Source organism: Aythya ferina, assembly GCF_964211825.1.
Source record: "Aythya ferina genome assembly, chromosome: 16".
In the NCBI taxonomy this organism is placed as follows: domain Eukaryota; kingdom Metazoa; phylum Chordata; class Aves; order Anseriformes; family Anatidae; genus Aythya; species Aythya ferina.
Window position 1 is genome coordinate 5,049,087 of NC_140315.1, and position 15,842 is coordinate 5,064,928.

At 38.5% G+C, this 15,842-nt stretch overlaps 1 protein-coding gene across 3 annotated transcripts; it reads right to left on the reverse strand.

Moving 5' to 3' along the window:
- Positions 1–1,247: 1,247 nt before the first annotated feature.
- Positions 1,248–10,515, reverse strand: NELFCD (negative elongation factor complex member C/D). Of its 3 annotated transcripts, none has more exons than XM_084538568.1 (15): positions 10,372–10,515; positions 9,946–10,061; positions 9,694–9,803; positions 8,900–9,009; positions 8,470–8,577; positions 7,334–7,486; positions 6,525–6,655; positions 5,902–6,067; positions 5,149–5,283; positions 4,642–4,781; positions 3,871–3,985; positions 3,451–3,546; positions 3,076–3,216; positions 2,578–2,707; positions 1,248–2,177 (listed from the first exon to the last, which is right to left on the reverse strand). In XM_084538568.1, the coding sequence occupies exons 1-15, from the start codon at positions 10,435–10,437 to the stop codon at positions 2,143–2,145; spliced, it is 1,752 nt and encodes a 583-aa protein (XP_084394694.1). In that variant the 5' UTR covers positions 10,438–10,515; the 3' UTR covers positions 1,248–2,142. The 3 variants fall into 3 exon arrangements, with proteins under 3 accessions (XP_084394694.1, XP_084394695.1, XP_084394693.1); XM_084538569.1 differs by having other exon boundaries at positions 9,946–10,058; positions 10,372–10,509; XM_084538567.1 differs by lacking the exon at positions 1,248–2,177 and having other exon boundaries at positions 2,391–2,707.
- Positions 10,516–15,842: the final 5,327 nt, after the last annotated feature.

Below are 15,842 nucleotides of genomic sequence, written 5' to 3' on the forward strand. Positions count from 1 at the left end.
TACCCTCTCTATGTTAAAGCTTTTTAGTGGTATAGCGAAGTGTGTGTGGGGGGAGATGATAGAGACAGGTTCAGGAAAGACTGCTGCCTTTTATTAGGTAGTTTCTCCAACTTACCTTGGTTTTATCTGCCTTATAATTAGAGGCTATTATGCTTAGCAGAATGAAACAACAGAGCTGATAGTGTCAAGATTGTTGTGCTATTCTGATTATCAGATATCAAAGAGAACATGTTTTAGATATGGTTGATTTGGCCCTAATTCTGGGTTCCTCTATAAAATCACTTGCTAATCATTAGCTGTTGATCACCTACCATTCACCTCTTCAGTTCTAAAGACTAGAATAGCCTTTTGCCTAGAGTTAAATGTCAATCAAGAATCTCATGCTGTGCATTGGTTAGTGCCAGCTACTTCCTTGGCTTTCCTTTATCATAGTAAAATGACTCCCCGGTGACAATAAGATTAATTTTGCCAAGCTGCAAAGCCTACTGTAAGTTAAGTCCTATTCAGCAGGATGGGGGAGTATAATAGCATTGACAGCAGCAGCATGGAAGTTTTACCCAGTTTAATATCATAAGCCATGAGTACAGAGGAACTCAAATGTATAAAGGAAATTATATAAAACTTGAACAAGGAGAAAAGCAGAAGTCTGCTTTGTCTGAACAGCTGTTAACTTTGTGATGGAGATAGGAACCAACTGCTCTTGATTATCACTAAGATGGTATATGAGGCAGGGCTACACACAAAAAAGGAGGAGCTGTAGGGTAAGTTGTTTTTGCAGTTCTTAATTCTACTAAGAAAGGAATCCAGGGTCTACAACAAACCAAACTCATGTGCTAATACTACTTCCAGTAGAATGAAGATAGGGTCTCATGCAAGTTTAAGTAGCAAGACATTTAAAAGATGTGCAAAGAAAGGGAGCTTTAAAGGTCCATTTGGAAAAAAAAAAAAAGTCATGTGAAAGACTGGCTGAAGAAAGGAAAAATGCAGTCCTTTTAGAAAGGAATGGAGAATCTATACAATCGATTTCTGTCTCAAATTGTCATGGTAGCCTAGAATTCCCCTTCATAAATCAGTGACAGCAGAAAAACAATTTAGATCTTAAGTTTACAGCAAGTTGACTTAAAATGTCACCTTTTGTCTTTTAGAAAGTACTTTGAAAAGTGCAGATAGTCTTGGCTATACCCCTTTTAAGTAGTACTTCTATGTACAAAGAGAAATCCAGGCAGATGAACAGAAACAAACAGTGGTCTCTGGAAAAGAAAAGACCTTTATTTAAAGGTACATTGTAATCTTGGGGGTATCCCTAACTTTAGTATCAACCCAGACAGAGTACAGAGAAGTATTTAAAAAAAAAAAAAAAAGCAAGCCACATCACAGTAATGAAGCTTTTGCGCACATGTTTTTTAGACAGCAAAAAAATTCTGACATGGTAATGAAACTTACCAGTAACATTTGATGCATCTATTTAACAAAAAAATAGATTCTGAAAGATACCACATTCACATTGGATCCATCTGTTAATACAAAACTAACCTTGAGTGTTACACCTCAACCTCTATTATGTAGAACATGTTTTCTCATAGCAGTACGTACATAGGATATTTAAAATTTTACTATAATATAAAGGTGAGAAAGAGGCATCACGGACCCTGCAGCACAGAGGTAATCATGCTTTTTCCATTTTTTTTATACTTCCCAACTCACAAGATCAAAGCCTATAGCATTCAAGATTTGTAGTCGTCAGAGAACTATCTGCAGGACGGGTTAATTAAGAACTACCTCCCCTATTCTTCAGGTTTTATATATTACACATGAAGAATCAGTGACAAGTTTTGTAAGTAACTGAAAAGAACATTCTTTGAGACAGGTTTGTGTGTCTCCTGCTACCCACTTCAGAATATTCAGATTTATACCAATGTGTTCAGTAACAGAAAATCCTTCAGTATTATTTTGTTTTCCAAATTACATTAACAGTCCTCTGATATAAACCTCAAGGTCACCATGCAAGTCAATCAAATGCCCTTCAGCCCTTTCTTTGTCATTTTTTTTTGTTGTTGCTGTGTTGCCCACCTATAGAACCTTATGGTTGAGGGTATGTCAAAGAAGTGATCATGTGCTCTGCGTTCTTGACTTTTCCACTGCTTAGTTCACCATAATAAAGTTAGATTTGCAGTGAGCTTAAAAGACAGAAAAAAAAAAGTGTTCAGTACATTACTGTGATTTATCTGTCTGCATGTGGAATTCTGCATTACATAATTAAATAGAATTTTAGGGTCTGAGCAGGTTTTTTTTACCCCCCCCTAGGAAATGAGTATACTATGAAAAACTACTTCCTTCCTTTTTTCTTTACTACAGTGTCAGCTCTCCAAAAGCAGTATTTGTCTTCAAGTTCCTCAAATACTGCTCAGAGATTCTTGATTAAAGAAAAATTGCTAAACAGAGGCCCACAAAAGGGAAATAACCTGTCAAAGTATCTGGCAAGCATTCTTATTTTTAGCAATCCTGTTGCTAAGCATTATTTACAAACTGTAACAAATACACAAGGAAGCAGATGTGCAATGGACAAGCATGACTTACCTATAAACTCAGTGACAGGATCATGTTCACCTTCTGTTTTAATAGTACCTGCAATACTTTCATTCTCCAAGATTGGAAGAAAAAGCTGTACGAAGTCTGATGTATATGGAGGAGCAATCACATCCAGTACCTGAAATGGTAGACAAAATTGGATTATTCTTCCATTTAGGTGTACGGTAGAAATATTACTTAATTCACAATACTCGTCTCAAAAGCATACAAGTATTTGGACTTCTAAGACCTTTTGTTGTCCATACAAGTAATTGATTATATATTCTTGTGGTACTGTACCTTAATATTACCAGAAGTCAAAGTTCAGTATGACTAAGTCCTGTCCTTGTGAATACTGATATTACATACATTGCTTGGAAACCCATCTCTTAACTTCAAGTATTTCTGAATTTGGGGCAAGCTGACTCGGTATCCATCCAGCCATATACAGCTGATACTAAAGTTTATCTCTACATGTTAGTAAACATATTTTTTTTTGCTGCTGACCTCTGTAACAAAGTATCTGATGAGAGAGATATCTGTGTCTAGCTTCTCCAGGCATTTGCGGATATAGCTGACAACAGGCAGGACGTATCCTCGACTGAGTAAGTGCACCATTCTATCCAAGAGGGTTTTCTTCAGTTCCAGCTGACAAGGAGGGAAAGAGAGCAGGGTGAAGGAGGAAAACCAATACATTAGAAATATACTCTCAAAAGCATACAATTTTCATCGTTTATTCTTATAGACTCAATATCTGCTATGATACGATCACTACCATGTTCCTAACTCTTAGAACTGCTGTGACAACTGCTGTGATAACAGCAGTTACCCTAAGAAAGCATAATACAAAGGAATGCAAATAACGAATCCTTTGATAATCACCTGCTCCATTACATCAAGCTGTGAATGTTCTGTTTCAAAGAGTTTGACAAGAAGTTGTAGAACTTGGGGATGAAGCAGCTGATGGCATGTACTAATCTGCAAACAAGATAAAGTAAGATCAACAGAAATTCAATTTAAAAACCAATGTGCTACTCTTATTAGACAAGTTTACATTGATGTTTATTGCCAGATGTACATTCTTTTAGAAAAGTATACCACCACTTCTTTCTGTAATGCCCAAATATCCCTAATATAAATAACTCTGAGCTGACAAAACCAAACAATTAACTCCAAACAGAAACAGATTCATCTTTGTATATTTACTGTAAACGACAGGCATTCCATGAATTGGGTGTAATTCCAGTTACAAGGATAAAAAATGCTTTTGCTCCCCAACCAGCTTTATCTGTACACTTTTACCTCATCCAGTAATGCCAGATGAACTGGGGTATGATCAGTCTGCAGCTGGAAGTATCGTGGTTCTGACACTGTCCAGTCCACCCACTTCAGTACACCCATTGCCACCACTGGAAACCTACGGAAAAAGAGGTCACTTTAGAACATGAGCATCCAAACAATCATCATCTTCCAGCATATTCTAACGATTGCTAGATTTTCATAATTTAATTTAAAACAGAATTAATAAAGCTCGAAATTTTATTTGAAGAGTTGTCAGCATACATAAAGAGCCACCTTCACCCCCAGTAAAATTAAGAAGCTGGAGAATAATTTTTTCTACAAAAGACACTACCTGCTTAGCACAAAATGCTAAAAACAGGCAACATAATTCACATGCATGCCGAGCTTAATCCAGTTCATGCAATATCTGCTGTTTCATACTACTGAGAGAAGAAAGAACACGTCTATTGCTAAGAAAGCTGCATTCGGAAGACAAAGTAACCTGTCACCTATTTCCAATGGCAGAGCCATTTCTTGGCAGAGCCAAGATGTCCTGCAACATGAGAGGTGCAGTTTGCAATGGAAGCCAGAATTTGTATCCTCATGAGGGAAAGATTCCAAAAAATCAAATGTACAATTTCGAAAGCTACTTTTAGACCACATATTCACCCATTCTACAGAGAGGACATTCTCTCAGAGCTGCCCACAAAGGTACTTCCATTTAGCAGTACTTTTTCTCCTAAATAATACTTCCCTTCCAAAAATGGAAACTTGTGACCAGTCTCTGCTTACCTGATGCACTGATAGAGCGTGCTCAGTTCTGCAACCAACTCTGATGCTCCTTTGTTCTCATTGCAACACAGATTGTGAACGGTTTCAATGGCTTTTGAAGTTGACTTGAGTTCATCCTTGTTTATGCTGACTCTCTTGTTCTGACAAAATACAAAGTTCAGATGCAAGAGACACAAATACACAGGGAGTCTTTGTTTACTTAAGGAACTGTAGCTTGACATAACCCTAAGACTACATTGTATTTCTCAAAGTTAGACTCACAGGAAAGTTTTAGAAGAAAAAAAGTGTCAATGTGCTGAAATAGAAGGAGATTTGCTTTATCTAATTCCCAGCTCATTGATACTTTTTTCTTCTAAAAATCCACATAAAAACATTTCACAACAAAATAAACAAACCAAGATGAACATATAATTTTAAACTGAGCAACTTAATGACCAACCATTTTCTTCAGCACAGTTACACCACCATAGGTGAAAAGAAAACGTTACGCACAGAACTGAGCATTACCTTTTTCCACATCTCTACTACGCTAGCTGCATATGCCAGTATGTGAATGTATTTGTGTTTGTGGTCCTGGTTGATCTTGGCACCTGGCTTAAACAATGACTGCATGAAGAGGTCCAGAAAGGCAGGTACTCGAATCTGAAGAAAATGAATAGTTTATTAGAGTCTGAGAATTATGAGAAAAATATATTTTTTTGCATCTAACGTGTCTCCCATAAAGCGAGATTTAACGGATTCCTCCTCAGGAATAAGTTAGATGGTTTCTGAAGAAACCTGAACTTTTGACACTGGCACACAAAAAAAAAAAAAAACATACAAAAGAGCAGCAAGTTAGAAACTGTATTACTCAGGTATCTAAATGCCAGCATTTGTTACCAGAACCCATTTTAGAACAAGGCAGTAAAACATGCCATTTACAACTGCTTGTAACAAAATGCAAAATTGATACAATTTTTTGTTTTAAAGAAGGAAATGAATTCCTTAACATCTTTTACTTCCTTCCTATTGGGGAGTTCTTTAAATTAATCAATTATATGTAACAAGGCAGATCAGAATGGTTAAAAAAATAAGATGCTAACGCAAAATACAATACAAATAGTAGTCTCACATTTATACATTATTTAAAATTACAGATGGATGAGCCTGAGTGATAAATTCCATCTTGCGTCAATACATTTAGCACAGTAAGACCTCAAATTTTTGAGGCTACAATAACAGAAGAAAGTTACAGAGGTTAAAAAGAAGACGGCTACTAACCAGTTCTACTGGAGGTGGGTCCATGCTTGTAAACATTTTGAACAAAACGGTGATATCTGCTGGATTCAGAGCTCCTTTGGACAGCATTGCACCAAGAGCTTGACACGCACGAGGGTAAGAGGCTGCAGTACCCAACGCTAAAGTGATTTGACTAGCATCATGGCCTCTAGATGAATAACACAAACATACATAGCAGCTTATTTTATTAATTTGGACAATTCAGTTCTAGCCTCACTGAGGCAACAAGGTACACCCCATGTAATGCAATACCTGGTGACAGAACCTCTTATCATGGGTAACTAGAGAAATAGACATGTATTTTCCTGGTTTTATTCTAAAATGTGCATCAAATAATAAAAATAAGTATTTTTGTAATAGACAGAAGCATAAATTCTTTGTTACTCCTACTTCAGTTCTCCCAGTACAGGACAAGGAACTTTTCTGTTGTTCTACATATTAAAGCCTGCTACAAGAACTGCTCTGTTGCTAGCAATTTCACACTACCACAGACTGAATAAAAAACAAAGAATTCTCCTTTTGCTGGTAATCAAGAATGAGCAAAAAAAAAAAAAAGCAGATTACAGATTATGACGACTTATCTTTCGCTTATAACAGGCGCTTACTTCTCATGAGCATATCGCTGAACCTCCTGAGCAATCCGTCTGACAGCTGACCCTCCTTGCTCTTCTTGAGATAATATGGACATCATAGCTTGAGCAAAAAGATACGTGTGCTCTCCATGGCAAACCATCTTCTGCGAAGGTGCACATGAAAAATATTACCAGAAAACAAGAAATACATTTTTATTATTACATTGCCTTAAGAGGAAAGATTTCAATGAAATCTACTAATACAAAAGGAAGAGAAGGAAGACAAAAGTACAGAAAAGCATAGTCTATCACAGTGCATTGATACCATGCAAGAAGAAATGACTACGTTGAGAACGTATGTTTTTTAGATGCTAGAGAGGAAAAATTAGCCTATTCATACCTGGCAATATTTAAAAAGTAAGCCAAGTCCAAAGCCATCCAAAAGTCATTATGGTATTTCATAATAAAGAACAAACAATACATTGAATCAGATGGCAAATTTCACACTGATGTGGATGATAAAACAATTATTAGAATTTGCCAGAGGACTGATTAGACTGATCTTTAGATCTTAAATTAAATGTGAAAGAAGACAGTTTTTCTTTTTCCTTTATACAATCCATTTAAGAAATATATGAAATGTTACATACACAGCTCAAAACACGATTGGTGACAGAATCACCAAATTTGTATTTTTTAACTCATATATAGCTTCTTTTCATAAAATTCTCTAAGACTTCAGAAAATGTCAAGATTTTCTATAATCCCGCAATGACTTGTATATTCTAACTGGAAAAGAAAAAAAATATTTTTCCCCACATAAAAAGGAACAGAGAACTTACGGCAAACTCAGGGAGGTTCTTCTCAAGGTTTTCTTCCCCTCCATCTAAAATTGTTGCCAAAGATGTGCGCAGGACTCTGGAAAATACTTCCAGTTGCTGACATGCTGTCGAAACACTGGTTATTTCCCCTTGATATCCAGCATCAGATATAAGCTACAGCAAAAATAATAAAGAAATGAATAAACAAATCACTTAATACCTATATTATTTAAGATGATATTTCAGATATCCTAATAAGCCTAGGAGAACACATACACTTGCTGGAATTCACATTCATCATTTAGAATACAAAAACAGAAACCAATGAATATCTGAAGTGAAGTGTTGCACTGTGTGCACTTGTAGTTCACACAGGAATCACGAGCTATTTACATGAATTATTCCTCCCATATAGGAACGTTATCTCCTAACAGGAGATTAAACATGCTTTTACTTTATGTATGCCAACAAGAGCCACCAAGCAAGATTAAGAATTAGATACCTTTGGTACTTGTGTACATATATATGGATGTACATGTGTAATAAATACGTGAGCAAAAAGCCCAGGAGAATAACTGTCACTGGGGAAAAAAAGCATGTAAGAACCTTTTAACAACTATTTCCCAGCACTCACAAGATAAATCTGTTCTTATAGCACAAAATTAAGGGAATTCCAATAACATTGCATATAATTTATATCAAAAGGTATCCAACGCTGAAGTCATCTTCAAAAACAGAACAAGTCACTAGGACATGGCAATAAAAATAAAACTAGAGATACAGACATTCTCGCTATTTTACTCTTAAATAGCAAACTAGTTTTGTTTCACTGTTGTATAAAAACAAAGGCTTACTTGAAAGCCTTTGAATTCACAACCCAGTAACCATAAAAATATGATTTAGAAAACACATAATGCACAATTTTCAAACACAGATCAGAGCAAAAAAATCTTAAAAAGCAGGTCAAATTGGAAGACTACATTCACAATCGGTAGGACAATTCCTCTCACCGATATGTACTTGTACTGTTCTGACATTTCAACAAGTAGTATTAACAAATACACATATGAGATACAGGCAACGTCATAGCCAACATTTGATGCCAGAACAATTAGCCTGGTATGGATCATCTCATTTATTACACTTGAGCATACTACCTTCACAGTAAAATTAAGCATTAAACAGTCTGGATGGGCTTCTGCCAACTTGTAGAAGAGATCTCTCCATGTTGTGTGTGCTATCATTTGCTCAAGCCACGCTGGAGTCTGAAAAGATTAAAGAAATAGAAATAAACATAAGAATATCTACTTGTCAATATCATTAAAAGTAAGCTTTTTACCTCTCAGGAGTCTAAGCAGTTGCTATGCAGGACTTTATTACAACAAAGGATGCATTCCACTTTTCTAAGTTCTCTAAGCCCCTGAGAACTCTAGTGAAATAGAGCTGGTTTTCTGAAAACGGTTGATTAGCTGAACAGCTTAGAAGACAGTTTTCCATCCCCCACCATCTACTACTCCATCACACAAAGACATCTATACAGGATCCACTCATGTCATGTAAAGACAGCAACATGGATTCCATGCATACCTCTCCTTCCTCTGTGAAGATGGAATCTGCTTTCCGAGGATCAAAATGCTTGATAAGTAAGCTCTTTAAATGGTTTTCCACAGTCTCCTGAACTTGCACTGGCTCAACACCTGTACAGAAGGAACAAAAAACTTGGCAGATGCAATCCAATCAAACATGGCAGCAAAATTTTCAATTTTTCAATAATGTTCTATCATGAGAACAAAAGCTACTCCGCAATTTACCAGAAATTTATCCACAGGTAGAAGGTGAGAGAAGAACCATCAGTTCTATTCTCAAGCCATGCAGATACAGACACGTACAGATTTTGAGATTCTCCATCATTTTTCCTAAATGCAAACTATGCTTAGGTTCATAGGCAGGTTATACTAGCCCTTTTCTCTTGCTCTCTTCATCACTCATGCTAACAGCAATGCCAGACATCTCACAAGGCTGTCACTAGGTGTGATACCAAAATATCCTAAACACAAAAGAGATTACCAGGATTGGTGCACAAACCCACGTTACTGCAGGCTAGAGTCCATCTGCTTTAAATATGTTAGGTACCAGTAGTTTTGACAAAAAACAATAGATTACTTATTCTCTGAACAGAATCAACATATTACGATGTTACACAAGAACTGAAAGGAATGGCAATACGTATCCTGAAGACGTCTTTCACATAAAGAATTTGGTCACATACATATACAGGATAACAACTCTAATATGATCCACTTTTCAATATGATCAAATTTGCCAATTCACGTATTTACGATGAAAGACGGACTATGGACCCAAATTATACAGTATCTTACCTGTTTGAATGAGCCATTCTGCCAGCAAATTTACAGTCTGTGCCACTGCTGTATAGTTTTCAGAAAGAAGCTGGATGACATTCTCTGGAGAGCCTCCTGCTTGGAAATACCTGATGAAAGAATTAGAAAAGAGCAATTTGAAAACTCTATTAAAAAAAAGGCAACTCTAAAAATAAAGGGAAAATAACAGCATCGTTTATTTTTGCATACTTCCATACAAAACAGTAGCACTGCACAGCAAGCTGCACTCACCTTTTTAGCGTGTTAAATATAGACGGCTCCATGATGTAGTCAGGGGTTGAAAATTTCTTCAGGCATTCTTGCTGGACTTCGGCATCATCCTCTCCCTCCCCGTCCTCATCGTCCTGCTGTTTGCAAGCACCGCCAGGTCAGTCACCTCAGGTCTTCCCCGCTTACCCCACAGCACACTACCAACTCCCGGAAAAAAAAAATACCCGATTTAACAGAGCAGGCGCAACCCCAACAGCACCTTGCTCTTGTTTTCTTTCTTTTTAACCCCCAAAACCCAGGTCCCACAGCCCCGGGCGGACCCCCACGCTGGGCAGGGCTAGAGGAGAAGCCCCGGAGCCCAGAAGGGGGGCAGGAGCCCGCCGGCCCCCCGAGCAGCCCGGCGGGACGGCGACCCCCAACCCCCAGCCGCTTCAGGCCGGTTCTCACCGCTCCCCCGTCTGCTTCGTTGCCCCACTCCGCCGCGCTCCCTTCGAAGTAATCGGCGTCCTCCATGGCTCCCCGGCCGAAAAACCCGCGGCGATGGCCGGAACCAGGCCGCGACCGGCCCCCGGGGCGGAGCGGCGCGGAATGGCGGGCGGCGGCCGGGCGGAGCCTGGCCCGCCCCGGGGCCGGCCTCAGCTGAGGGGAGGCGCCGCCGCTGTTGGGTTTATGGAGCTGTGAGGGCGGTTTGTGCTCGAAAGCCGTCGCCCTCCTGCCGCTTCGTGGGGAGTTTTTCGCCCCAGAGCCGGTGCGAGGAGGCGGCCGTCACCTCACGCCTCAGCGCCGCTCCCCCTGCAGCGGGTGTTCGCTGCCGCGCAGCCACCGCCCGGTGAACGAAGGCTGAAACCACGCAGCAAATAGTAGTGAAATAGCACAACCTAAAAGCCGTTCCCATGGTAAAAATAAAGTAATAAAATAATAGTAATAAATAAGCTTCCCTATAGCACCAGGCCTCCCAAAGCCATAGTAACTCAGATGGAGACTGCAAGAAAAGAGAAAAAAAATTGGATCATCATACTGTAAAAATGTTAGGAAAACAACAACAAATTGGTGGTAATTATTACATATTATCATATGGTTTAAAAATTAACAGGTAGAAGGAAAAAGCAGTCCCTCTAAAGAACGAAGAAGGTACCCTTGGTATAATGGAAATGGCAAGATTGTAAGGTTTTAGGACCAGAATCAGTGTAACAGCATCCCCTAAATTTGCTGGAGAATAATATTAAATCAACCTGTCTTTTCTTGTTCGTTAAGATTTGTTACTTCTAGCCTAAGACAAAACCCTGGAATCTTTGATCTAAAAAGACAACAGACCAACTGAAGCCCCTACAGGTAACGGTATGGGCTGTTAACAGGTTCATTTCCACCAGCAGTGAGGCCTGCACCATGTGGGGCTCCTTTCCTCAGGCTCTTGCCGTCTCGTGTCCCCACCAGAGGCAGGCAGTCACATAAAGAAAACACGACTGCTCCCCCGGCCACAAAACAGGATGCTCAGGGCAGCGGCTGTGCTGAGGTCGGGCCTTGGTGCTGCCCTTCCTAGGGTCTGCCCACAGAGGCTGGAAGGAGGGCATCAGGCTGGGGTGCTGGCCTGAGGCAGGGAGGGATCTGGGAGTTACAGACAAACGAAAAGGGGCCAAGTCCTAAATGGATGCTGATCATACAGCGAAGAGATGGGTGTTACTGAAACAGGAGAGCTAGAAGGCCTATCTGGTGACAACAATCAAACTTGTAAGGACTCCCGTGATATTTATGCTACAAAACTTACTGTCCAGATGAACAGAAAAATTGGACAGTCCTAGCACCAACTACCACTGAGAGACAGAGTGGTATTAGGTATTAATGCTACCAGTAATTTCAGTGTCTGACTCTCAAAACCACAAGTTCTGTTGTCTTTATATACTCGCATCTCTTTGTTTTGATTGCAGTAACAGAAACTTATTGATAATATTATTATCATTTTAATATAAAGAATGAACAATACTCAAAGCATTTCCTTTCAGCTTTCCTAGAGGAGAAAACTAGGGCCTTGTACTAGAGCCAGACATTAGCAGAGTGGCCCTTTGCAGAAGAGCAATATTCAGGCATTCCCCACTGTAGGTCAATAAACAAGCAAAATCAAAACAGAAACAAATTTCAAGTTATCATTTAAACTGCTGGAAAAACAAGTGTACCAGAAACTGATTTTGCAAACTAAACTGTTACAGCTTTGAATGGAAATAATGTTGGTTGTTCTCTTGGTTTAACCGTGTTCTCCCATACAATTTTTCAGTTTCCGTGAATTGTTCACCACTGCATATAATAAAAGCACTTAGACTTACCTGAGTGTCCCTGAAAGATTTTATTATCCAACAAATGCAGGCAACAAATTTCTCACTGAATGCGTATTTGACTATAGTTTGTATGTAAAATATTCTCGAGTCACAGTTCCCAACTAATGAGATTTTGATGACAGCATATTTGAGCCAAATCAATGTTCTGTGAAGGCCAGCCTAGGACACTCTGCAGCATGCCATGAAGAAACTCTAAAGGCAACCTAGGCAGTAGATGTGGGTGAAGAAGAGCCACATCTAGAGACTGTGGAAAATTATTTATTTCCCAGCTATCAAATTCTGTTGTTTGATTTTTGAGCAAATTGCTAACTTGCTTTGTTTCAATATTTCCTACCTAAAGGAGTGCCAAATATGACACAGGTGATCATTTCATTCCTTCCTGGAACAAAAATACATTCCAAATGGAAAACTGACCTCTAACAAAAGTGTTTGCCTTTTATCCACGTTTTTTGTATTTTGTAATTGCTAGCCTTTTGCAAATCAGACAATACATTCAACTAGAGATCAGGTAACAACTTTCAAATTCAGTAGGAAAGTACAGCAGCATCAAATCATCAAATTAGGCTAATGAGTTTTGGCTAAAGAGTTCTTTTCAAGCAGAACTTTCTTTTTTTTTTTTTTTTTCCCCCGCATTACCGTGACATTGACAATTTGACAATTCCTGGCAGCAGCGTTATTCCAGACATTGAAGTTATACATCGAATGCTTGACAGATTTCTATGCAACTGAAAAGTATTCAGAGGTACTCAGAAACAAAACAAGGCTTATTTATATACTGTGGATTGATTAAGATCATAGCCTTGCAACTCTTTGAGTATTTTTCAACATAAGCTTATAGTGGAAACATTTTTTTTCAAAGCAAACTCTACAGTTTAATTGCATACTGATCATTGGAAACACTAAGCTTACACTTCACTTCTCCCTGTTCTGTAAGTGCATTTTTTTTTGTGGTTCCTTAGATGGAGACATCCTGGCCTTTTAGCTAAATACATTTGCTGACCTTGAAAAGTTATGTAAAGATCCCAAACTTGCTCATTTGTACCTGGGAAATGAAGAATTTCCCAAATATTTTTAAATGTCTAAGGTGATGAATTTAGGAGCCTTTTTTATCTAGCTTTCCCTAGTTCCTTTGTACTTACAATGAGATTGTCTCATAACTTTTTTTTTTTTTTTTCTTTACAGCTGCTCTCTTCTTGCTTATCAACCATACGTATTACAAAGAGTAGACAGGGTGGGGAGACAGGGACAGTAGAGAGTTGCTGAATTGAAAGGTAGCAGTCTTTGGACCATGATGTTGGGCAGAACCATAAATTGTAGGCTCCTGTTTGAAACCACAAATATGTTAACAAGAGCCACTGCCTGCAGCAGCACTGGGCATCTGGGCTCCCTTACACAGATGAACTGTTGAAACCCAGCACAGCTTGCCCTGTGGGAAACAGAACTCAAGGTTAGCACCAAAACCTTCATCAAATCCGTTACTTCAGTTTGGATGTTTTGCCTTTAAGTAAAAAGTGATCAGAAATTAAAAATGCTGAGATACATAAGGAATCATCACACACATACTTCAGGAAAGAGACGCTGTCTCCTCTGGTTCTAGGGTTAATGCAAGTTTAAAACACTTTTCATTAATACTTTGAAGTCTTACATGTATTTGGTTTTATCACCCTACCTCTCCATTTGCCTTTTTATGGAAGCTCTTCTGATACTGCCAACAGAAAACTGATAACATACTGGAAATTAACCAGAGTGGAACCCCTCTCCAAGTAGCCTTCCTTCACAAGCCTGATGATGTGATTCATAACCCTTATACAGCTCTTTTCAATGCCTGATCTCTACTGGCACTCTAGCATTTTTGTTGTAAAAATAGTAATTCCAAATTCATATCAAATACAGGAAAACTATAAATAGAAACAGTTATTCACTATCTACAATTCATATAAAATCTACAGCCTAAAAACATTATTAGTTTGCATAACAGAACACCAGAACTGAGAGAACTCCCGTGATTACTACTTCCATCCTAAGCCTGTTCTTTGTACAGGCTGGAGTATTAGTTTATTTCATACAAAAGTATTATGCTTTCATTTAATAAAATAAGTGCATAAATTAAAGTGAAGAGATACATTCACATTTTAATTCTGAATTTGCTTACATTTGTCTACTGGTACCCCAGCCTCTGAAAGCTTGTTATGCTAGATAAAACCCTTAGGGTTGGCATCTTCTCCCTCAAAATTTGATGATTCTCTTTAGATTTGGGACTACATTTAAAGGCTTTATTTTTTCCTGCCATTAAATCAAAGGTTTTAGGGGCAGATTTCCTAGGTGAAAAAAAAAAAAAAGATTCTATTTTAATATTTTCTTTAAAAAAAAGAAGTTATATTACATACTCGATCTGTTACCCTTATTGCATAGGTATCAGCAAGCACTTGTTTTTGTTGTTTACCTAGGGAAGAACTCTCTATTTTTTCCACAGAACCATGCTATGTTCATAGAACCCAGAAGCTAGAAAAAAACAACTCATGATTTTTATATGTTTAATGCAACAAGAGATGAGGGCCTTGCCAGCTCCTCCCCAAGTTGCTGTTTCCAATAGAATTGTGCTTTAAACTGTACCCATTTTGCTCAGCTCAGTACATTAAAAGTAGACCGAGTAAAAAGCAGCTTTAACTTTTAATAACATGAGAATCAGGACTGAAAACAATTAGTTATGAAGCCAGCACTGATGGCTAACATTTTAGCATTCTCTGCAATACAGTAAAATACTCTGAAGCACTTTTTCAACATAGTAGCTGAGAGACGTCCATCTCCAATATTTAATCTAACTGGTTACGTCGAGGATTAAAGTCGGTTCACTCCTGGCATTTCTATCTCGTCAGTCAGCAGAGAGGAGATTTTTCATGGCTTTCAGCAGCAGAAGTTCAGAAATCCCCTTTGTAGCTTATTTTATTTACAAAGACACTTCAAAGATTGTCAGAAAGACTTTTTCCCAGTGGATGAAAATTCAAAAATATCCAGCTGAGGAAGAAGGGTACAGTTTTGGTTTTGGACTGCAAACAGATGTTTGCTCGTAAATATTTTTACTGTTACACAAACTGAACATGTTTTCAGGGATGAGGATCTGCTCCTGAGTGAGATTTCCACTGATAGCAATCTATGGCCCTGATCCTACTTGTACAGTTAGTAGGAATTTTATCGTCGACCACCATGGTAGAGGTTTTTTATGTGCCAGCATTGTTAGAGACACACATAGTATATTAGACACAGCTGGGGGAAAGAAGAGAACTTAGTCTCTTCCAGAATACATTACATCATTTTGTATCTTGCAGCAACGTCATCCGTCCTAGACATGTGCATGGCACCAATCACCAATAGCATTATCACTAAGGCACTGGCCTGGTGCTCAGATGACACGGGTTCTGTCTCCGTAGCTGTGGTCCGTTTCCTGTGTAATCATATTTAGACCTTTGGTTTTTCCTGGTACATCATTCTTCACATTTGAAAACAGGATATAACACAAAACAGCCTACATCTTTTACAGGAATATTGTACCACAACTAATTACAAGGCGCGCAGATTTTAAAGTGATGA